Here is a 24,643-nt window from a genome sequence, read left to right as displayed (position 1 = left end):
TCGTTCATCTCACTGTCATAACAGGAACCCTGTGTGGCCAATTTGTGTGTGTGTGTGTGTGTGTGTGTGTGTGTGTGTGTGTGTGTGTGTGTGTGTGGAGATAAAACGTGGGAGGAGGGAACGCTACTACATTGTGTCTGCATGAGTTAAAAAACTAATAAATAATAAATAAATGTCCTTTTCAAAACCACCACCTACCTTCCTCCTCTTTGTTCTCCTTGTTCTCCAGAGGGACACTCCAGGCGATGAGGTTTCGAGCTGCACGGCCCTCCTCCGCCACGATCTTCCTCACCTTGTCATGGCTGTTTGAACGCTGGAAGGACGCCTGCAGGCACAACAAAGGATAATGATTCATCCATCCCACCCACACATCCAGCTGTCACAGACAACACACTTTTGCTGCATTTTTGCTTTATTCCAATTGCAAATTGTGTAATGCGCTTGTTCTCAAAGAGGGACGAGGACCAATTTGTTCCTGTTCGCATATGACTCTGCACTTCTGGTCTGGGACAAGAACAAATCTCAACAATATCCGCACTCAGCATCTTTCAATGGGTCTGGTCTTTAAGATACTCAGGAGGATCAGTGCTTACTTACCGGTCAAACTACTTCTCTGGAGTGAGTTATGCCCAAAGGCATAACACCAGAGGGAGTCCATCTCTCCCGGGCCGTTACCCCACAATTGGGCTTAAACATGGGGGAAAATATATCGAGGAATGCGCCTTACAAAAATCCAATTCAGATATTGACTCAAAACTACCGTAAGCTAAAAGAATGGATGACCTTAAAGGTATATTCAGTGATTTCACTCAAAAAACCTTAGGTTTCGTTTTTGGCTGTGGGACCCAGCCTTTCGTCCAATCAGGATAGAGAGTCAAAAACGAAACCTAAGGTTTTTTGACCCCCAGGGGTTAACTGGGGACAGGGAGGAACTCATTATATGGCCAGCACACTCTATAGTAGGGAGGATTATCACAACAAAACAAAAAAATAAGTGATATTTGAATTAACCCCCTCATGGCCAAGAGCACGTCAGGCCCATAGACTGCCATGTTAACTGACGTAGTAAATCAACAAATCCCTCCAAGCCAATGACGTTATCTGCGTAGTAGACGTACTGCCCTGTCAGTACGTCTTTTTATAACAAAATATTGCAATTGTTTGAATTTTTTTTAATTATTTTTATGTAATCTACCAAAAACCGGCCGAAACCCGCGCGATCGTGCACTATCGTGCACGCGCGCCGTCTCTATGTGATCCGCGGCAAAGAATGTGATATTTTGGGATGTTCCTGGCCGTTTTTAAGCTTAATCTGACTAAGTTATGACAAAGCTAATGTTAGCTTAGCAATCCGGACGGCCAAGCTATAAGCTAGGGGTCAAATTAGCTTCCTTTGTTTACCTCGTTTGACAGGAAATGATTTAGCCAGATTTAACACTTTTGTCAAAATCAGAATAATGGAACGTTCCTGCCATCTGGTGGAACTTCTGGGTATTACTTTGAAATCGAAAGTAAAACTTGATGTATTGTATTTAGATCGCTGATCCCTCTTATTGCATTAAAATGACGAATTAAGAAATGGGGCATTGGCCAGCATTGGCCAGATTTGGCGACTTTTTGAATGGCAATCGAAAAATGTGAGATATGACCACAATGTCACGAAATGTCTCATTTTATAGCTCCAAGTCACTACTTTACAATGAAAAAATAATTATGATTATAGCTTGTTCCATCGTTTACTTATAAGCTTTTTAGTAGACCTTGGTTTCAGTGATAAGTCAAACCAAGGTGTACTAAAGTGCTTATAAGTAAACGAAGGAACATGCTAGGAACATATTTTCTTTTTCGGTGTAAACTAGAGATGTGCAGCTTTAAAATGAGATATTTCGTGACATTGTGGTCATATCGCACATTATTCTATTGTCATTCAAAAAGGCAGCCTAAGCTGGCCTAAGGCACAATAAGATGTTATTAAGGTTGGTAACTTGGCCATTAGAGGGTTAAGTGAAATCACTGAATATACCTTTAAAGTACAATTGGGCTTAGCCCCCTGCCTCCAGCACCCCTCATTTTTCTGTAAATAAACCTTGTTTTGCTGCTACTGAGCTTTTACTTATGTATTATTTTGTATGTACTATGTATTGTATGTCTTAGTGATGAATTGAGTACAAGTGGACCACAATGGAAACAAGATCCTTTTGTGTTAGGCCTAACAAAATAATACTTTGGTTTCCGGTTGCCGACCTTAAGGGCCCGGAGTTATTTAATCCATTAATAAAATGTGCCCATCATTTATAGCGCCCGGACCACTTTTACAGACGGACCTAAAATGTGAATGTCTGTGTAGTAGCTAACAATAACTAACAACACTATCGATGCGATCTACAACAACGGGAGGTAGTGGTGCGCGGGCCGGCCCGTTGCCCGCAGGGTCAAGATTTTCAGCGCAATTATCGCGCAGCGCAATTATCTTTTCCCCCAAAAAGGAGGAAAAAAAGCATTCCGGTACCTGCTCTCCTACTCCTCCTGCTGAAATCATCAGCTTGTGCTGTTGCTCATCTTGTCCTTACCGTAGCTCCTGCCTTTTTGATCGTCAGAGAAAAGTGTTCTATCCATCCTGAACTGCATGTTAAAACAATTCCCCTCTGAGGCTCTGAGTCTGAACCTCGCTGGCGTCATCAGCGCATCTGCATTAAATCTTTCTTAATTGAGTGCGTGACACAGGCGTGCACAGTGCGCACACACAGAATTATATCTACAAGCTCACAACGTGTCGCCTGTGAGCTTGCAGAGCAGCTATTTTGGGTGTGCGGTACTGCCGCCGCGCAACGAAGTCTAAGTATAGGCACAATCGAAACTAAAATGAGACTAGAACTGCACTCTGTCGACTGCCTACTTGCTTGTTGCACACTAGTAGGCCATTTACTAGTGCGAAAGCAGAGCGTGCAAGTACTGTAGACCGCTACAAACTTTCAAATCTCAGCCTCTGTGAAAGAACGTTTGCAATATTTAATTATTAGGTTTAGCTATTTGCTACGTACCTTGCTTTTACCCTGGCATTGGTACATATCTTCATCACGTCATGGGACATACACTTCGTAGCATGACGGAAAACATACCTGCACAGTCTGCTTCCGTATGTCCCGTGCCATGATATGACGTCATATCATATGCTGCTAAGGGACATAGTCATACGCATCGTAGCACCTGACTAATAACATTATTTGCGTGCTCTGCTTGCGCAAGTAAACATGCAGAGATTCATTCGAGTGGAGAGCTACACTGCATGCTGATGCTGAGTGAAGTGAACTGTTCCGAAACAGATAGGCGGCGGCCTATGTCATGTCACGTACCGGTATGTGTATAAGTTGTATATGTTCATCCGGGTAACTACAAGAGAGTAAATCTGTGAGTATACACATTTTGCAGTGTAGACTGGAGTCCCAGAAAGAAAATCTAACTGGGCTACAAACTCCCTGAAATTAAAACAAAGTTGAGAATCACTGTTATCATCATCATACTATAATTAACCAAATGTCTGAATGTGTGTCTGAATGTGTGTCACTGTAACTGCCGTAGCTCCTCACTGCCTGCACCAATGGTTCAGAATCAGGGCACAGTGGCGAGTCGACTCTGACAATACCTTGTTTAGTCCACAGAGCAGCAGTACTACTATGACTAAAGACACTAAAGGGAAGGCTGGAGGCAGAAGCTCGAGCCTGCTCCCTCTGTGCACACCACCATGGTTGACCTACAACACTGAGCATGCATCAATGACCTCTGCTCATCTGCTGGCATTTCTGCTGAGGCAAATGCCATGAACAGAGATGCCGTGCAATGTCGTTCTATCCTTCACCTACAAGGCAGCATACTGTGAGTGTGCTTGATAACAATAACCCAGCACTAGTATTGTGCCTGAAACAACTATGAGATGCCTTCTGAAGCTTGATTCTTGAAATATATTCCTTACTTATTAAGTCAATGTAACGATTCAAAATAAGAATGATCCCAATTATGGGCATGCCATTATCAGTGAAAAAAAATGCAAACAAATAACAAACAAATAAATAGCCGCTCTTACAAGCCTACAATGCTCAGCCATTTTCAAAATATTTTGTGGGCTGTTTTTTGTGGTTAAGTTCAGCTCCAGTGAATGCCAGCTGATGCCCTGTCCCCAGTTAACCCGATACTTTTCCCTGAGTACCAAAACATCCAATTGACACTAGGCCGAACAAATGCAACGGGAGCACGCCTGACCCAACACTGCAGCAAATCATCAGGTTTTCACTGTAATTATGAGTGAGTGAATCTTTGCAGCAGGCTGCACCAAAAACTATTTACCACCACCATGCCATTAACTCCATTAGTATGATTGGCATTACCAAATGACTGACATATTGCATGGCTCATCCAACACAATGCAGTGGAATTTTAGAGATAAGCTTGTGTAAAATCCTTTGTAAACTATCTTAGTTCTAGCACCTTATACACAGACAGAAAAATGTGAACGTGCCTCATTAGTTTGTACACAGCATGCACTGTGTGCACACTGGTCTGCTACTATTTATTGTCCCTGGGGGAAGCTATCCGACTGACCTACTTTTTGGGAGTGAAAGTATTACATGTAGCATAGTCAAGCTAGGCTTTATTTTCCCATGCAGAACAAGACAGTAAAGGAATAGAGGAACATCAAACAAAGCATTGAAGTGGCCTAAAGCTAACTTGAGTGTGTCACCATCATAGCAACCCATCTCCCAAGCAGCAGCAGACTGTAGCCTAAATATTTACTCTGCGTTTCCTGGACATGGCAACTAGCAGATGATGGATGACTGTTGTGTGGACATACCAAGACCACTCATGACTGATGGCTAGCCATGTGCTGCAAGCCTTCAAGCAAGGCTCTCTTGATCAATCAGATGCAGACAACCTGTCACCTTGGAGCTCCACTTTTTAACCACATTAACACTGGAATCCATATTTTATGCAAATGTTCACAATTTTCTAAAACGAAATATATCCTTTTCAAACAAAACAAATGTAATTTTAAAAAATTGCCAAAAAGTGGCACAATCACAATGCCACATGTTTGTTGTATGACTACGGTAAGTGCGTAGGCGTAAGTGGTTAAAATGGTGAACAACTGCCACCAATCATTGTTTTATGCACAAGAGAGCTGGCCAATTTCTGAGGCCGAGTGAGGTGGCAGCCAGCAAGTGTAGGGTTTCCCTTACTAAAAGGCCTACAAACAGAGACAGGTGTAGGGTTCCCCTTACTAAAAGGCCTACAAACAAGACAGGAAGACAGCAAAGTAGAACTAGCCCACTATAAGAGACAGACTGAAAAAGAGATCAGAAAGTACATACAGAATAGAAGTAGAGTCTGTAAGCAGGTTCTTCGTCCTTATCCAGCCCTGACATACTTTTGCAGACCCCTCTGATCAAGCCGTTTCCTCTTGCCGGCATTGCACACTTCTACAAGGTGACATCGTCATCTGACAGAAGGACCAAAATAGCCTCCTAATGTGAAACCCTGACACTGCTATAGCAATGTCCCCAGCTGTGTCAACCCCTCCTCCAATGGCGATTGAGAGAGACAAGTGCTTCAAAGCCTGCCAGTCCACCCTCGGTCCTCTCCGTCCGTAGCACTGTCAGTAATCGCACTCGGCTGAGTTAGCAGGCCTGTGCCACTGCTTGTCGCTGTATGCCACTCCGTTCTGCTTTCCAGCACATACAGCTTCTAATGTTTACAGCTTCTCTCCTCTCTCTGAGCTCTGCATCACAGCCCCCTCACTCTCACTCTGCTTCTGCCACAGCATTGCGTAGTCATGTGCACTCAGCAGCAGGCCTGCCCCTCAGCCCTGGTCCTCCTGCCAGTGTTGCCAGTGATGATGAGAGTGTAGCTGTGGGCTAAAGCAGTGTTCTAATACAAGGCTGGCTCTGCATTAGCCACACAGGCTGACACACCGAGCCTGATTGGATTTGGCAGGCTGATGAATCATAGAATAAGGGGGATGAAACACAAACCTGGCTGCCTGCATTGATTTTCTAAAGAAAACAACAACAAAAAAACATTTTTTCTGTGATGACTCACAGCAAAAACAAATAACAACTAACTGAGCATCCTCTGGCTAAACAGGGGCTGCATGTGGCCATAGGCTTTGGACTGATGAACTGTTTTGTAATGTGAAAGGACTATTTTATAGTACAATATAAGATATCCAGAATTATCGATCATAATCAGAAACCTATTGTATTTCGACCAAATAGGTGTCTATAGGTCAGGGCTATTGACTGACTGCCCCAACAATTGGACTTGGATTATTTAATTAGCATATGGATCTGAAACGGCACCGCTAAAAAAAAAAAACATTGTCCTGAGCCGGTTGCTAGGCAACGCCTTCGTAACCCCCAGAACTATGATGTTTGCATGCACACCCCATAGGGTCCCATTAAAAGTAGGATCTTCTTTGGCTGTTATCTCTGAAAAATGTGGCGCTGTCCGCAGTGATGAAGATCCATCCGAGGTTTGGATGTGATTTGCATCGCTCCCGACACGTTAATGTTTCTGGCGAAAGATAAACATCATGAGCTAATGCTAACATTAGCCTTTTCTTACAATGGAGGTCTGCGAGTGAGCTGTGAGCGGGGAAAACCGAAGTACTTGAGTAGTAATCTCCCGCCCCGCGCAAGCTATTTACCACTTGTGGCCACCAGGCCGCAGTCTAAGTGTTAAGAGACTTATTTGAAAAGAATGTGTGGAGTTTGCATGTTCTCCCTGTGTCCCCAAGGGTAGGTAGGTACTAGGGATGCACCGATCCGGCTTTTTGGCATTCGATACCGATTTCGATACATGGGGGTCCAGTATCTGCCGATACAGAGTACCGATCCGATACCCCCCACAAAGAAACGTAATAACCTATTAAGCTGTATGCCTCACTGTGTGGAGTCTGGAATCATTATTTTGTGTAAGGCAACATCAAGGCTTGACTTAAACATTACTTTCCCAAAATTGTAAAACAAAATGTAACAAACACAGATATAAATGCACTGAATTATTTATTAAATAACTGTGCAACAATTATACCAGGTTAATGTGTGCGCAGGCTAGCCTGGCTGCATTCCACATGTTATACTGTCAATACTACACTCCTGTGTCACAGAGGAGGTAGAGTTGTTTTCATACTGTAATTACACATAATTATCGGATCGGATCGGATAATGGATCGGCCACCGATCCGATACCCGATCTAGAATTTTAGCCTGGATCGGCGCCGATCTCCGATACGAGTATCGGATCGGTGCATCCCTAGTAGGTACCCTCACAAAAAACATGCAGTGAACCTGGTCTCTAAACTGCGTCCCCCTGGCCAGCCGGGGCGCCTGATGGAGGGGAAAGGAACTGGTTGGAATAACGTGTTCCTTCCACACGCTACGTCCAACCAGAGCCCAGGATCACATTAGATCAGTGGTTCTCAACCACCTCAGAAAATATTTGGCTCTCCGGGTACCACCATTAAGTTAAAATACAGTACACCTAACCTATCCCATCTTATTCACACAGGAGGCAAATTATTTCTAATTAACACCCAGCGCCCAGGACGAAGTTTCATCCAAAAAACGAAGTTTATTGATATGAAAACCGATCGCATCACTCTACACTACAGCCTAGTTGCGCCTGTTGCGCAATCCTCGATGTTGCACAACAGTGGGACGTCATCGAAAATGTTCCCCCCGAAAATCTTAAAACTCGCGATCTAAATCATCCCATCCAATTCTAAGAAAAGATCATGTGTTAGACAGCCCCCTGCTGTCCAGTCGCTAGTCGTGTTAGATTTAATCATGCCTCCCGTTGTTGTCGATCGCCTTTAGTGTTTTGGCTACATTTAGCTGTTCCAGCCACATCAGGTATAACTTCCGGTCCGTCGGTAAAAGTTATCTGTTGCTATGAATCGCTTGGGCGCTATGATTTAATGGATTAAATAACCCTGGGTAATCGGAGTGTTAATATATAAAATCACACCTGTGTGAAGTAAGTGGTGCATTCAGGGCACAGAAAAGGGCACATGTGTGTGCACGCATAGTGCGTGCTGATTTTTGGGGATGGTCTTTTTGTGGGGACCGTCCCTTCATCCCTTGTGCCATTTCATGTCATTGGACAATAAAATAAGCAATACATTCTCATTAGTCTGAAACTAAAACTGACTGATGGTAGCCAGCACATTAAAAGTATAATTATAAATAATAATTATGATAGTGGAAATCAATTATCATTACTTGTCAAATGTTCGTCTTGAAGGCCCCCCACATAAGCCCTTATGTTTTTTTGGGGGGGCACTTTGAGGCAAAAGGGCAGGGGCTCAAGCCCCCCCTCTGCACGTGCCTGCTTCACTGAATGTTACAACATTGAACCACTTTCATCTCATCACATCCCATTATGGCTGTAAAGTGTAAAGTGTTTCAAGGACAGTGCACCAAACCAAAACGAAATTCTGTAACATTTTAGAGAAGGAGGAGAGACCCGCACACCGCCACTTGCTGGTTCAAGAGGTTTATTTTGATAAGAGTCGTAGCAACGTTTCAGCCTTTCGGCCGTTTCAGCCTTAGGTCAACAGTCAACACTGACTGTCACTGTAAGTTACTTTAACTTTAGGGAGATAAAATATGCAGCTTATGCTCCATTTCTGATCCAGTGTCCCTTTCTCTGGAGTCACTGGAAATCAACTGTATTCATATACAAATTATATAAGTGTATACGTGAATACAATTGCTCCTACAATCCAATGAAAGAGCCTTTGCCTTGTATTGCTTGTAACAGGATTACCCATGCAAGTAGCTCTGGTCCATAGCTCTAATGCGTAAGGAACGCATTAGAGCTATGGACCAGAGCTACCCATACAGGGTAATGAATGGAGATCATTGACACACTAACACTGTCTGGCACAGAAATCAACAGTCAAGTCCAAAGAAACTAGCCGTGCCTGAAGACCCTCTGCCTTCCTCAAGCTCAGCTTGGTTTATGCACACACACCACCAGACCAGAGGTTTGCATTGGAAGCATCCTGTTCATGCTACTGAGAACAAGGGTAGGCATGGCGGTAAGTGGTAACAGGATAGGTGGGCACCACGAAGGATGAGTGGGCATGGGCACCTCGATGTAAAATTGCCAATTTTGACCAAAATACTTTAAAATAAAATATTTGAAAAATTGTCTGCAATGTAAAGTATGATATGAACATGCACGGTACATCATCAATTTATCAAACTAAATTTTATCCTTCAACTTCTTGTTTTTCCCCCAAAATGACTGGATATGCAGGTTTTTTACATTTTGGAAAAAAATGCCAATTTAACAACACCTATCCTGTATCCGGCACAGTGCGTCCGCCGACTCCGCCCATTTATAGGTAGGCTATCATTCTGCTAAGGAACAGGGTGAGAGAGACGCCTCACCCAAGAACTGCAGTGCTCCCTGATAGTACACTCAGAGGGTTGTGCGAATTACTTTACAGTTTAGACAAAGGATCACTAACGTTTCTAAGGTTTAATCAAGAGAGAATTACTTTTATTATATATGTATTGTCGTCCCATCCCATTCCGCCCAGTTCATAATCATATAATGAACCGACCTACAGGAACAACGAAAAACCTGTGGACTGTGGTAGATCGATTGGACCACCCATAATGAGTAGAGCTATCCCCGTTATTAAATAGTAGTGTGTTGCATTGTAACCACTAACCAGTAGAGTTGTTGTGAGACGGGGACTTACCTTCAACGCGGTAATGGGGGTATTCCTGCTCTTGCCTCCTCCATGCGAGGATCCAGAGCTGTTGCTCCCAGACCTCTCCCTCCCGTCTCCTCCTCCACCTTGGCTAACGTTCATTCTTGGGCCGAGGCGGTGAGGACCCGCACCACCACGCCGCCGTCCGTCGTGACGACTATCTTTTGACATCGATGGAAACAAAATGAGTTCGGCGCGATCGTGAGGAGAGAACAAAACAGAAGATTATCTTATTTACAAAGGATGAAGTTGTCTTGTGGTTCCCATAAACATCACATAAACGATGACAGCAAGGACAACCTAACAACAAGCAGGAAGTGTGCTGGTTCACGATTTCGACAGACAGCGCGGCTGTCCAATCGTTTCAGTCTGCGATGAAAACGAATAAAATATGGCCCAATAGATTCAGTGCTTACGATTCTAGGGCGGTACTCTGTCTGTCTACCATGGCAACGATATGCAGACGGACGGAGTGAATGCTGGGCCATTTCCCCATTCCCCCTGCGTTGCACTGATCAGTGATCACGGTAAAAGAATCTCCTCTTTCTACATAGTTGTTTGTTTATGTTTTAAATACTTTGATACTGGTTATTTTATTGGCCAATTTTAAACAATGTTTTCATTGTACTGTTCTCTAGAATAGATGATGCCTGTCTTTTTGCCTGGCTTAGTGGCTTCTTCTCCAATCTCCTACAAACTAAACAAACTACAGACACATGTATCCATAAAGTAAATACCCGGCCGTATAGTTGTCACTACAATCACAAGTTAACAATAGTCGCTTCACTTGCCTAAAAAAATATATTTACAAGCTAGCTAACTAAACCGCAAGTTACGAATGTAACTATGGTTATGTGAATTCCTGGATGACTGCCAGTAGGCAGTAAACAATAGTGAATATGCCTCTCGCGCTCCACGCAGGTCGAGTCTTTATATAAACAAAGTCATGTGACGTGTAGGCTGCCCGTGCGTCCCGGTAGGCTATATAAGCACGTGACAGCCCACACCCGGCCTCTTAAGAATCTTCTCGCCCTGAAAGATTCCGAGTGACCGTTATTACTGGCAGTCATCCAGGAATTCACATAACCATAGTTACATTCGTAACTTGCGTTATGTTTCATTCCTTACTGACTGCCAGTAGGCAGTAAACAATAGTGGATGACTCATACCAGAAGTGTCACGAGGAATCGAACCCACCTACTAAACTGTCGTAGCAGCCAGTGGCAGGATCGCAGACGTCAGTGAGGATCCAGAGGCCACATCAAGGCGATAGAACCTCAAGAACGTGCAAGGGGCTGTCCAAGACGCCGCCGCACAGACGTCCGCCAGTGACACCCCTCTCATCGCCGCCCAGGACATGCCAATGCCCCTGGTAGAATGGCAGATGACATCGGAGGGGGCAGGTTTACCAGGTGCTTCATAAGCCCTTTTAACCGCATCCACTACCCAGTGGGATAGCCGCTGTTTAGACAGCGCGCCTCCTCTATTCCTTCTGCCGTAGCACACAAACAGTTGCTCTGAGCGTCTAATATCCCGTGTTGCCTGAATGTACAGTTGCAACGCGCGGACTGGACACATTAAGTGGGCCCTTTCCTCCACCTCGGATGTAAACGGGGGAGGATGGCATCCCGCCAACTATATGGCCTGTTTAAAGGTATATTCAGTGATTTCACTCAAAAAACCTTAGGTTTCGTTTTTGCTGTGGGACCCAGCCTTTCGTCCAATCAGGATAGACAATTTACAATTTAGGCATTTAGCAGACGCTCTTAATCCAGAGCGACTTACATTTAAGCAAGAACAAAAGCATGGGAATACATCACATAAAAGCATCTATCATGAAACATGCGTAAGCTAAGAAGGTAACAGTGGAATATCTATATGATGAAACTATACATACACTATACATAATAAACTATACATATTCACTACTATGCTATACATATGTACTATGGCGTGCTATGACTATATATAATACAAGTATAGTGCTGTCTACATAACATGCTATAAGTCTGTGTCAAATGCTATCTAAGCCAACAGAAATGCTATCTAAGGGGTTAGGGTAAGTGCTACGGGCCATGATGGAGTCTGAAAAGGTGGGTTTTCAGGCTACGGCGGAAGATTGGGAGTGATGCTGCAGTTCTGACTGCAATGGGAAGTGCATTCCACAGTTTTGGAGCCAGAAGGGAGAAGAGTTTGGGACGTGTGGAGCGTTGTCCCGGCGGTTTTTTGACCCCCAGGGGTTAACTGGGGACAGGGAGGAACTCCTTATATGGCCAGCACACTCTATAGTAGGGAGGATTATCACAACTAAACAAAAAAATAAGTGATATTTGAATTAAGTGAAATCACTGAATATAACTTTAACATAATCAGGGGCAGAACCTTAGGCTAAAATGACACATTTGGCTAAAGTGTGACCCCAGTGCCGCTAGCCTTCCACTGAAGGCATGCAGGGCTAATAGAAAGTGCGTGGAGCTCACTCACACGCTTAGCTGTCGTAACTGCTAACAGAAAGACAGTCTTAATCGATAAATTGCTCAAGGACGACCCAGCCATAGGCTCAAGGGCGCCCTGCTCAATGCCCGCAGGACCAGAGGTAGGTCCCAAGCTGCAGTATGCCTCACCCTAGGGGGGCGTAACCTCTCGGCACCACGCATAAACTGTCACCCAGTAATGCGCACCAACTGACCTGCCATCAATATGGCTATGATTGAAGGATATAGCGGCCGTGTGCACCTTCAAGGTGGATGCCGCACGGCCGGCATCAAGTAGACACTGTAAATAATGTACGTGTTGTATAGGGCAAGAGACCGGGTCCAGACCCCTGTCGCTGCACCATGATGAGAAAGCAGCCCAGCAATTAGAGTACACCAACCTTGTGGAAGGGGCCCTTGCATTCCGCAAGGTCTCACATATTGAGGGGCCTAGCCCACTCAAGAGTGACTGATCCCTTTCAGTGGCCATACCCAAAGCTGAAGGAGGCTCGGCGATGGATGCCACAACTTCCTGTCCAGCTGGGACAGGAGGTCTACACTCACTGGAAGCTGCCATGGATCCCCGTCCAACAGACTGAGGAGCGTTGAATACCATATTCTCGAGGGCCACCTGGGGGCCACCAACAGAACTCGTGGTCTGACGATCCCACCCTGTGAAGCACAGGCAACAACAGGGGGATCGGGGGAAATGCATAAAGGAGCGTTCTAGGCCAAGCGTTGGCGAGAGCGTCCATCCCGAGTGGGGCACTGGTCTCTGCCAGGCTGAACCACATAGGAAAATTAGTCGTGCCTTCTGAGGCGAATAGATCTACGTATGCTACCCCGTGCCGATCCCAAATCAACTGTACCACCTGGGGGTGCAATCTCCACTCCCCAGGGGGCAGTCTCTGACAAGACAGAAGTCTGCCACAGAGTTTGCTCTGCCTGGCAGGTGCATAGCCCTCATCGAGGAAAATAGAGGATAAGCCCACGTCCACAGGCGATAGGCTCCCCTCAGGGACTCCAGAGACCTGGTCCCACCCTGATGGTTGACATGAAACACCACTGAGGTGCTGTCCGTCTGAATGAGCACGTGCTTCCCCCTGAGAGGGCAAGAAGTGCATCAGCGCCAAGGAAACAGTCCGGAGTTCTAGCACATTGATATGGCGTCCTCTCCATCGAGAGCACCATAGCCCCTGGACTGACCTCTTCTGCCATACCGCGCCCCATCCTTGAGGCGAGGCATCTGTTGTCACCACCTCTCGTCTCGCCGGGACCGAGCCGAGAGAGACTCCACTCAGCAGGAATGCATTGTCCCGCCAGCGGCGGAGATAACCAAGGCACCTGCGAGTGACTCTGACCTTGACCCGCCTGTGTAGACAGGGGTCCATGTGAAGGCCATTGAACCACCTCTGCAATGGGCGTAGATGTAACAGCCCCAGAGGAGTGATTGCTGAGACTGCGGTCAGCATGCCAAGTCTGAGCTATGTTAGGACGGTCAACCTCGCCCCTGGGCGGAAAGACCGCAGGAGGTTCTGTAATTCTCTCCACCCTCTGTGCAGTCGGTCGTGCCTGCATCGATACCGAAGCTAGGGACATGCCGAGGAAGGTGGTCTGTTGCGTTGGGAGCAAAAGCTCCTTTCGAGGTTTACGGTCATGCCCAGTACCTCGACGTGAGCGAGGACTCTGGACGTCACCTGTTCCGCCTCCCTGAATGAGGGGGCGCAGATGAGCCAATTGCCTAGGTAGGGAAGCATCTTCACTCCCGATCGGCATAGCGACGTTAAGGCTGCCCTCATACACCTTGTGAAGATGCGGGGAGCCAGAGACAGGCCGAACGGCCAACTGGTAGACTTTGCCTTGAAATGCAAGGCGGAGGTACTCTCTGTGCTCTGGATGTATGTATAGGCACATGAAAGTAGGCATCTTTGAGTTCTATTGTGGTGAACCACTCCCCCTGTGTGATAGCCTGTAGGTAGGACGTCGACTGTGCGAAGCGTCCAAAACGGAAGGACCTTGAGGTACACATTTAACCCTCTCAGGTCTAGTATAGGCCTGAGAGACACCTCTTTCTTTGGGATCAGAAAGTAGGTGGAGTAGAACCCATTGTTCTGTGAACGTGGGTGAACCGTTGCTATTGCTCGTTTGTCCAAGAGCTTGGTCAACTCTTGAGACAAACACTGGGCCTTCACTTGGGTCTGTGACTGAAGTCACCCTGACCCGTGAGCCACATCATTAAAGTCACCCAACTCACTCCCTGGCCCACTCTCCAAGATCTTGGACTGGGCGAGGAGCACAGAGAGAGAGAGAGTTCCCCAAATGGGCTATTGTGGCAGCAGAACCATATGCCCTTGCCAGCAGGTCATCAGTGCTGCACACTGCGACCATTCGTAAGTTGCACTGCAGCACCATGCAAAAATGCGCCCCTACAAAATGGTAAAATTATTAAAAATGAATCCGCAAATGTGCTTTCTCTTATGATGCATTGAAAGTCGATGAATTAAACACAATAATAATCATTCACAAAGACAGAGCCTGCAATTGGTAGGCTACAAAAAGTAACTACAACATGCATTTTAAAACTGTTTTAATATCATTGTGTATGTCGCTCAAATGTATTTCTATTATGGCTTGAACCAAAATCACCACTCTGACATAACCAGTCCATGTCATTTCTGTCTGGCTTCTAAAGCAGTTTTAGCTGCAGTACCACAATGTCCTGATGTGGTGGGGGCACTGTGTGTGCAAATGATTTTCTCTGCCACACCCTCATCCCAGCTACACATCTTTAACTCATTATAATAACCCCCCCTCCCCACCCACAGTCTCCAAGGACAAAATGCACTAACTGAAGATGGGGAGGGATTATACAAAGTAAGGAGATGCCGATGACATCACGAGTAGCACCAAAATCAGTTTACCAGTGTACATAAAAACCCAAATATGTCGAGAATACCCGATTGTTCAAAATTGGGTAGGCTGATTTGTGTGGATACAAGACACGTAGGGGAGCCCAAAAAATGGGAAAAGTTGAATTTCATGTTGTCTCTCCTCAGATGGTGTTTTCTACGGTGGTTACCACAGCATTGCTAGCAATGCAGTTTGCCTTTGGAGAAAGCACTCACAAACATGTAGATGAAGATCATTACATGGGTCAACAGCACGACCCTGAACATGACATGAATGTCCTGCTAGGAGGAACTGAGGACACAGAGGAAATAAAGAAACTCAGCCCAGCCGAGCAGAGGAAAAGAATGTTGGAAATTGTAAGGTGGATTGATAAAAATGCAGACAAATTGTTAAATGCAGGTGAGTGCATGTTTTATTTTCTGCTACCCTAAAGTGTGTGTACACACACACACACACACACACACACACACACATTAACAAGACTAGAAAGAAGTGTTACTACAAAAGCAATCTTATGTTGCGTTCGTCTTCCAGCGTGCGCGTGCACACACACACACACACACACATGAACAAAAAGCAAAAACATTTGAGATGCCTTGTTAAAACTTTCAATCTGGTGTCCCTAGTTTGGGCATTTATTAAAGTGGAATTCCACTCATTTTCAACATTTTACTATGTCATTAATATACCTTAGAGCTGTAAGGTATATTAATGACATAGTAAAATAAATGTTGAAAATGAGTGGTATTCCCCTTTAATTAATACAACAAAATCACACTCATGTGAAGTGAGGGGCGCTCTTATCATCGTACATCATCTCATTCCTGGCCAATCAGAATTTGCGTGCTCACCTTCATCTTCAATGTTTGTGTTACGTGATGTTTGTGTTTACACAAACACTCAAAAGTGTCCATTGTCAATAGCATTTAATGTTTGTGTTAGGACAAAGTTTGTGTTGGCACACACTAAAAGCTGGACATAGGAGGCCCTCAAAAATAGATGTATTATGCTTGCTGCACAACAGTGTGTCACCGTCCTATGCCAAAGTATACAACAGACCTTAAGTTGTTTAATACCAGTAAGACGCCTGAGGGCGAGAAGCGTGCATCCACCTACGTGACTGCTGGGCGAGCGCTGGCACTTTGGCATGGTGGTTCAGATCAACATATGGAATGAATTCTGTACTGGCCATATATGGAGCATGTCTTGAGTGTACAGGGTTTGATTTGGTCAGATCAACATATGGAATGTCAGAACAGGTCAGCTCCATATATGGAGATCTACGGGTAGCGTAGAGTGTACAGGGTTTGATGAGGGCCCAGTTAGGGCCGGGCCTTAATTTTCGGGCCTGATGAGAACTCTATTGTGGCAGCGGGGGCAGAGTCTTGAGTGTACAGGGTTTGATTTGGGCCCAGGCCCTTTTACTTTATGTTCAATCTGCACTGTGCTTCATCCACAGAGGAGATCACGGTGTGGATTCAGCATGTCTACAGAAGATATGCATTGGATGATGCAGAGGAACGCTTCTCAGAGTTCGATACAGATAAAGATGGTGTGGTGTCTTGGGAAGAATACAACACCGTCGCTCATGGGCAGCTCTTCAATTTAGATGACAACGCTGTTTTAGAAGACCCTGAGCAAGAGTCCCTCAGATATGTATGTATGGATGGTTTAGTTATACTCCTATGTATTGGCTGATAATAATTCCCTTTGAATTACTCATGCCGGCAGGCTAAACCTGGGAGCTAAAAACAAACTGTAATGATACGCCACAATGATAAAATGTTTCATGTCCAAACGAGCTCATAAGTTTAAAATGTTTATATAGTTATTCAATGCACCAAATATCACAATACAATTTCCAATAATAAATACGTATGCAATAAATATGTGCAAAGAATCCAAATCTTTCACAGACTTTCCTACTAGGCTGAGGAATATATCCCACCCTTTTCACATTGGCCTGTTATAGCGCCACCAACAGGTGGATTTTTGCAAAACACATTTTTGGAACAAAATTCCTCAGGCCCAGGAGGCCTGTCCTGGTGGAGACCTGTGCCCAGAGGGGCACTTTATCTAGTTAATATTATTGCTACTAGTACAGTACTACTATATTTGTGTACACTCTATTATTACAAATCGATGGATAAATTAACACTGAGAATTGTAATGAGTCCATTTAGCTCTGAAAGCGTACTTTGTATTCCTTTTTTACACTTTCAGAGTTAACACCGGACTTGAGTGTGTATTTAAAAGATAACTTATTGCTGTGACAATGTGTCCCCCTTTAGCTCCATCTGAAGGAGAGAAGGCGCTTTGATGTTGCTAATGTGGACGGAATGCCAGGCCTCAACCTGACAGAGTTTCTTGCCTTCACACACCCGTCTGAAGTGGATCACATGGCTGTAAGAGCTGTTTCATCACACAAACTCGGCTCTGTGTAGTGTGTTGTCAGTCAGTATGTCATGGAAGGTCTTACTACGCTGTGAAACTCTTCTTGAGTGTTAACTTAACTCAGAGAGTGTACATTCTGTACAATTGCACTCTCATGCATATTTGTCTGAATTACAAATGTATTAAAAACCAACTCTGTTTTACTGTTTAGGATATTGCAGCTTTTATGTATTACTTCACACAAGGATAACCGTAATATGCGAATGTCTCATGGTATGAATGTGTGTATTGAATTAAAATAACATTCAGATCTTTATTATTTCCTAATAGGATTTTGCCATTGAAGATGTGTTGAGTGAATATGACACTGATAAAGATGGATTCATCAGTCTAAGTGAATTTATTGGAGATGTTCGGAGTGATGGTAAGATCAGAGATTATCATGAAATGTACTGATTCACAGAATGATATATGTTGGATGTAAAAATTTATCCAAGGCGCTTTACAGAGATTGTGCATTACATTCACACATTCATACACCGATGGCGGCGGAAACCATGCAAGGCACCAACCAGCACATCAGGAGCAATTAGGGGTTCAGTGTCTTGCTCAAGGACACTTCGACACTAACTCTGGGGGAGCCCGGGTTCGAACTGGCAACCTTGCGGTTACGATCCGGCCACTCTACCCCTGAGCCACCGCCTTAGTCACCGCCGCCCAAATGTGATTTGGGGTTGGTTAATATGGACAAACATCCAAATATTTATATTGTGATGATTTTGGTTTTATTTTTTTCCTCAACGTTCCACAACATTTCTGAATAAGGCTTAAGGAAGAGACACTTTTGCCATATCACAATGTTGCAATATAAAAAATCTATCTATATCTTATCAAAGTGGTACGATTTTTCACACGTTACCGCAGTGAAATTTGTTCTCTGCATTTGACACATCTCTAGTCTCACATCAAAATATTGATATATTGCTCAGCAGACCTAATGTGGTGTTTTGATTTATAATTAATTTTCTTTGTCAGAGGGGAATTCCCCATCTCAGTGGGAGATTGAAGAAACGGTGCGCTTTAAAGACCTCTATGATCAAGATAAGGATGGCAAACTGAATCGAGAAGAGCAGCTCCGTTGGGTCGCCCCCAATAGCTATGGCTCAGCAAGAGAAGAGGTAAGCAACAGTTCCACCAAAAATGAATCAATATTACATTACATCTATTATCTAAATGTACAGTATATTTAGGGAATCACCACCCATCCTGCATACTGTGGCAATAATCACACAATTCAATTCAAACTCTCGGAGAGAAACATACAAGGGGTAAACATACAAGAAACACGACAGGCAATAAAATCATAAAAGAATGTCAAATAAACATTTTACATTTTTTTATAACAAATGTCAAGGAGCTGTTACTGGGACACAGATGTGCATTTGTGTAATTTATTCATCAAAACTTGATTAATAAGCGGAAATCAGCACCTCCAAAAATCCCTCCCAGTCCTGGAGGCTTGCCATTATCATAGTACTTGGAAGCCATACCGATGACATCATTGATCTTCATACGTTGGGTATTAAAAGGGAAAGATGCAACTTTTTCCATATACCGGTATGAGACAGACAGACCTGGACAACTACTGGACCAACCGAATTTCCCTCGGCACAACCCACAATGTTGATCGGTTGGACGGTGCTCATTTTGTGCATTTATAGATCGATATTTGGCATGGTAGTCTTCTTTCCTAATATTGTTCACATGTATTCAACAGGCTCTTCACCTCATCAAGGAAATGGATCAGGACGAGGATGGGAAAATCTCTGAGGCCGAAGTCTTGAAAAATCAAGAAACCTTCGTGAACAGTGAAGTGACAGACTATGGTAGACAGTTGCACATATCACATGACGAATTGTAGTGGCATGTTCTTGTGTATGTTAGCCTTTTCTCGTTGATTTGTGTCCATGAAGATTTAAAAAAGAACTTCACTGATATTTAAACAACTTTAAAGATGGTGTGCCATGATTTTTTCCACCCTAAAACATGATCATCAGGTCTTATTGTTATGTCTTGTTATTTGTCTTTTCAAAAAAGTGTACAGTATGTGTTAAAATGTCGTTTTTCATTAAGTCAGCGGTTCCCAAAGTGGGGTCCGCGGTACCCAAGCCCCCTCAAAAAAATAAATAAAAAAGTTTAGTTTTTTTTCCCCCAGTGTCTGCCCAGTGCCTCCCCAGTGTCCGCCATGGTGCCTCCCCAGTGTCCCCTGAGTGCCTCCCCAGTGTCCCCCTGAGTGCCTCCCCAGTGTCTCCCCAGTGCCTCCCCAATGTCTCCCCAGTGGCTGCAGTTTCTCCCCAGTGCCTCCCCAGTGTCCCCTCAGTGCTTCCCCAGTGCCTCCCCAGTGTCCCCCTGAGTGCCTCCCCAGTGTCCCCTCAGTGCCTTCCCAGTGCCTCCCCAGTGTCCCCTCAGTGCCTCCCCAGTGTCCCCCTGAGTGCCTCCCCAGTGCCCAGCCGAGTGCCTCCCCAGTGTCCCCCTGAGTGCCTCCCCAGTGTCCCCTCAGATATTTAAACAACTTTAAAGATGGTGTGCCATGATTTTTTCCACCCTAAAACATGATCATCAGGTCTTATTGTTATGTCTTATTGTTATTTGTCTTTTCAAAAAAGTGTACAGTATTTGTTAAAATGTCGTTTTTATGTGTGCACGCCCACCAGTTCATTTGATTAAGTTAGTCTCCACAGGAATCCGCGATTCTGCGATCGTGGAATTTACGGGTGATTTCAAAACAGTCGGTGGAATTCTCGACCATCCACGGTATAGTAGAATGTCCGTGGAATAGTCGGACGCCCCCGTTTTTACTCCCGGGATTTTCTACTGGGGATAGTGGGGGAAATTCCAGGAGGAAAAGTTACTTATTACTACCAGTAGGTACCAGTAGGTAGTAATAAGTAGGTAGTCTAGGTACTATAATATAGATTTGTACATTGTGAGGTGTCTGACAACACTTTATTTATGTGTTTATTTTTATCCTGAGGGGACATAAATAAGGCACAGAACGAAATGGTCCGTTTTCTGTCAATTTGTCATTGTCAGGACTCAGGACATGGATTCCGTTTCAGAAGGAACTCTTTAGAGGGTGGACCATTTCGGTCTGCGCCTTATTTATGTCCCCTCAGGACAAAAATAAACACATAAATAAAGTGTTGTCAGACACCTCACAATGAGGGGGCACGGTGGCACAGTTGGTAGTGCTGTCGCCTCACAGCTAGAAGGTCCTGGGTTCGATTCCCGCTCGGGGCGCTGTGGGTGCTGGCGGCGTGTTTACTCCTCCGCGTCATCAGTGCCCATACCCGAAGGCGGGGTTGGCGAAAGGGCCTTTCTGTGTGGAGTTTGCATGTTCTCCCCGTGTCCCCTAGGGTAGGTACCCTCACAAAAACATGCAGTAATCCTGGTCTCTAAACTGCCTCCCCCTGGCCAGCCGGGGCGCCTGATGGAGGGGAAAGGAACTGGTTGGAATAACGTGTTCCTTCCACGCGCTATGTCCAACCAGGGAAACTCCCCCCTGTCAGGTGTAAAGGAGCAACTTGGACACTCAAGCATGAAGGAAGCATGAGTTAAGTCCGTTGCTCTCCCCAGGTTGGTGGAGGATGTGTAGAGCCCAGGATCACATTAGATGATTGACACAGGGGTGAAAAATGGGTTACAAAATCGTGGGATAAAAAAAATATATATATAAAAAAAAAGACACCTCACAATGTACAAATCCAATAAATATTACACCCACATTAAGTATCCTCTAGTCTAAAATGTAGTTACTGTGGGCAGGGTTTGAATGACAACCTTTGCAACCAAAACAAATAATTAAAACAATAATAATAAATCGATCACCAAAAACGATTATTGGAATCTTTGATTATGACTCATCCATAATTACAATTAATTGTATCTATAGATTCTACTTTAGGTTAAATAAGTTAATGTCCGGAATATTAACTAAGCCGCAGAATCAAGGATTGTTGTCCACTGAATTAGGAATGTTCACCGCGGAATCGAGACTTTTTTTCCCGCGGATTCCTGTGGGGACTATTAAAGGACCACTTCACCACTTTTCAACCTATCTTCATATAATAGGTCCTCACTAATAATAATGAAAAGAATTGCGCAATTTGTTTCTACTCGATCTGTGTCTCATAGGAGGGCTGTGGGCAGTTCAGAAACCGTCTTCCAATGACATAGATGGGGAATACAAGCTAATAAAAACTGCAGGCTTTCTAGTCCTGAAAAGTTGCAATGCGAAAATGGAAGCCATCGTTCTCACGATGAAGAAAATCTAAACATTTTTGTAAAAAACTCTTGTTTAAAAAAATAATCTGCCTAATGATGATGTCACTGGAAGACGGTTTCTAAACTGCCCACAGCCCTCCTATGAGACACAGACTGAGTAGAAAAAATCGTGCCATTTTATCAAGATTATTAGTGAGGACCTATTATATGAAGATTCAAGATGGGTTGAGAAGTGGTCCTTTAAGTATGCCTGGTTTGCCTGGTGGGTGGTGATGGGTGGTGATCCACCTGAACTGAAGCCACACCCACAGCTGTTGTTGTTTGATAAAGGGGGAGGGGTTAGGGGAGGGGCTATTACTGTTTTTTTCATTGGCACGTTTGACTGTCATGGTTTCAACCTCGAGGAAGTAACCCTAAATACAAACGGAAGACATCATTGCACATAACAACCACACCAAGGGGTCTAATTGCGAACGCAGTGAGCCACTTACTATGAGACCCTGCTGCTCATGTCTGTGTATGTGTGTGTGTGTGTGTGTGTGTCTGTCCCGCTGTGACAACACCCGCCCGCCACCAGAGGGCGCAGCTGTAGCACACACACACACACACAGGGCGCAGCTGTAGCACACACACACACACACACACACAACCACACACACACGAGCTGCGTTCGCTTCCCGCGTTTGCGCGTCTTACTTGTGAAGTACTGTCACCTCTTAAGCCCTAACCACACCAAAGGGTCACCATGCAACTCCTTGGGTCCAAACAATTGCAAGGCGTTAACATTAAAATCGTTTCGACCCTTTGGTGTGGTTTGGGCCATCGAATTCCATGCGTTGAATCCATAGAGTATTAAAAGGATAGAGACTGAACTGGCGCGAAGCTCCGCCCCCTCCACTATTCATGTCAGTGGAAGTTGCTCAGTGGCGTTTTGAAGCCGCCGGAGGGACCGTCTATTACCACCTTTTTGGGCGCATTTCCGCATTTTACCTCCAAAATTTGGAGGTAAAATGCGGAAGTGCAACCGAGCGCTCAATGTTAAAGCTCAGCTACACGGGGTTTCCTCGTCATGAATCCACGGGTCCGCCTGCAGTCCTTCCTCTTACCACTAGGGCCCAGCGCTTCAACATTGGAGTGCCTAGCTGGCCCCTTGGTTGAATCACTAGGGTCAATGTGGGTCAACGTGCAACAAGACACATCACACCGCAGGGACAACGCTAAAACAGTCTTGACCCTTTAGTGTGGTTAGGGCTTTAAACACATGACAAATTGGAAAAAGTACAAAGATTACGGCACTCCATCTTTAACAACTTGACACAAAACACATTGGGTCTGATTTTCACATGTCCTCACATTATTAAAAGGGTCTTCACCCGGGTGGAGGTGGTTTTGCAGGATTTTGCAGTGCATGCTTCTGAACAAGTCGGGCACGCAGAAAGTGCACTTGAGCCCCATGAGGCACGCCCGAAAAAACATTAAAAGTTATAATATGGGGGTTTCTGCCCGGCCGTGATGATATAAATGTGTTATGTATACTATAGGTCAAATGTTTAAAAAAAAAGATTCCAGTGTTGAATGTAGGGGAGACGGGGGTAATGTGAGACACTGGGTAATGTGAGACACCCCCTGTATCACAAGACCACAAGACATTTGTGTCATGTGACCATTATATGTTGAAGCCCCTCCCATTTCCTACCTGCCATGGAGGAGAGGACCTTATTGTGCTGTGGTAAGCATGTTTTTTTCACAAAAATATGTCTTTTGCATGTAAAAGTTAATTTTCTTGTCGTCGACATAATCAGCTGTTGTGTCAAAGCAAATTAATTCAGGTAGAAAAACTTAAATCATACACGTTGATGAACTACCATCATATACATCCATGAGATTGCTGCTAGCTGAAGATTAGCCTGAATTGCTAAAAGAGGTCCTGTTTACCAAAATGTGGGTGTGGGGTAAAGTGAGACAAATGCTCTGGGGTAAAGCGAGACACTGTCTCACATTACCCCACCATGAGGCACAAGTTAAGTTCAGTCTTAAACATATTTTAATCTAATATTACATTGCATATGTTTTATTTTCTATGTCATAAACATTGTAGGAAATGCCAAGATACACCAGAAAGACAACCTGGGGTGGAACCGCCCTCGTAGAGATGGAGAAGGCAGCCGCTGAGAGCAAGGCAGAAAAGAAGATAATACACCAGAAATATATGCACAATTGCACAAATGATCAGAAGAATCCTGGGAAACACGAAAGCATGGGAGAGACCCACATTTGCTATAAAGGAAAACGATGTGGCACATGTTCTGAAATGTGATGTGGCGAAGAAGCTGCCACAACCTAAACAGCGTGGAGGAACCACACAGAGAGAGCAAATCCTCACCTTTAGAAACCAGTGACTTCCAGGAAAGTCTGGATGGCAACCGAGGAAGGTCAGTGACGCTGGAGAGACAGCTGACCTCCAGGAAAGACTGGCGGGGTAACAGGGGCCAGCAGCCCCTGTCGCAGCACTCGCAAGAGGGCACCAAGCAAGCTACAGAACGTACAAATAAGCAATAACCGAGTCTCCCGAGAGGAGGGGAGGAAGGGAGACTCGATAGGACAGATTCAACGACAACAACAATGCCAGTGACACCGACTCAGAGAAGGCTTCTTTGACTCAAATACACCAGAGTAAGGCTAAGTGTGGACACTGGACAAGGATGGACACATGCACACCGCACAGACGAACAGTCTGGTGAGATGTAGGAGAACCCTAGGCATGAGGCAAACCATAGTCCTAGAGACCTCAGTGCCTGCAGTC

At 44.8% G+C, this 24,643-nt stretch overlaps 2 protein-coding genes across 3 annotated transcripts in view; one reads left to right on the top strand and one right to left on the bottom strand.

Moving 5' to 3' along the window:
* Positions 1 to 9,978, bottom strand: part of scaper (S-phase cyclin A-associated protein in the ER) — an 82,477-nt gene extending 72,499 nt beyond the window's left edge. For both annotated transcript variants that reach the window (XM_083763419.1, XM_083763420.1), the window contains exons 1-2: positions 9,767 to 9,978; positions 199 to 325 (exon numbers count right to left, since the gene is read on the bottom strand). In XM_083763419.1, the coding sequence (XP_083619545.1) occupies positions 199 to 325; positions 9,767 to 9,949 (310 nt within the window). In that variant the 5' untranslated portion in view covers positions 9,950 to 9,978. The remainder of the gene's footprint in view (positions 1 to 198; positions 326 to 9,766) is intronic.
* A 191-nt stretch (positions 9,979 to 10,169) lies between these two features.
* rcn2 (reticulocalbin 2) lies at positions 10,170 to 19,643 on the top strand. Its single transcript, XM_083763421.1, has 7 exons — positions 10,170 to 10,305; positions 15,309 to 15,561; positions 16,622 to 16,818; positions 17,454 to 17,567; positions 17,887 to 17,980; positions 18,592 to 18,734; positions 19,334 to 19,643. The coding sequence occupies exons 2-7, from the start codon at positions 15,309 to 15,311 to the stop codon at positions 19,475 to 19,477; spliced, it is 945 nt and encodes a 314-aa protein (XP_083619547.1). The 5' UTR covers positions 10,170 to 10,305; the 3' UTR covers positions 19,478 to 19,643.
* The last annotated feature ends 5,000 nt before the right edge of the window (positions 19,644 to 24,643 follow it).

Source organism: Protomyctophum parallelum, assembly GCF_964188405.1.
Source record: "Protomyctophum parallelum genome assembly, chromosome: 4".
NCBI classification, from domain to species: domain Eukaryota; kingdom Metazoa; phylum Chordata; class Actinopteri; order Myctophiformes; family Myctophidae; genus Protomyctophum; species Protomyctophum parallelum.
This window is presented reverse-complemented; position numbering and strand designations above follow the sequence as displayed.

Coding starts and splice junctions, on each gene's coding strand:
- rcn2 (XM_083763421.1), top strand. CDS start 15,309: ATGGTGTTTTCTACGGTGGTTACCACAGCATTGCTAGCAATGCAGTTT. Junction 15,562..16,621: donor AGACAAATTGTTAAATGCAG/GTGAGTGCATGT, acceptor CTTCATCCACAG/AGGAGATCACGGTGTGGATT. Junction 17,568..17,886: donor CTGAAGTGGATCACATGGCT/GTAAGAGCTGTT, acceptor ATTTCCTAATAG/GATTTTGCCATTGAAGATGT.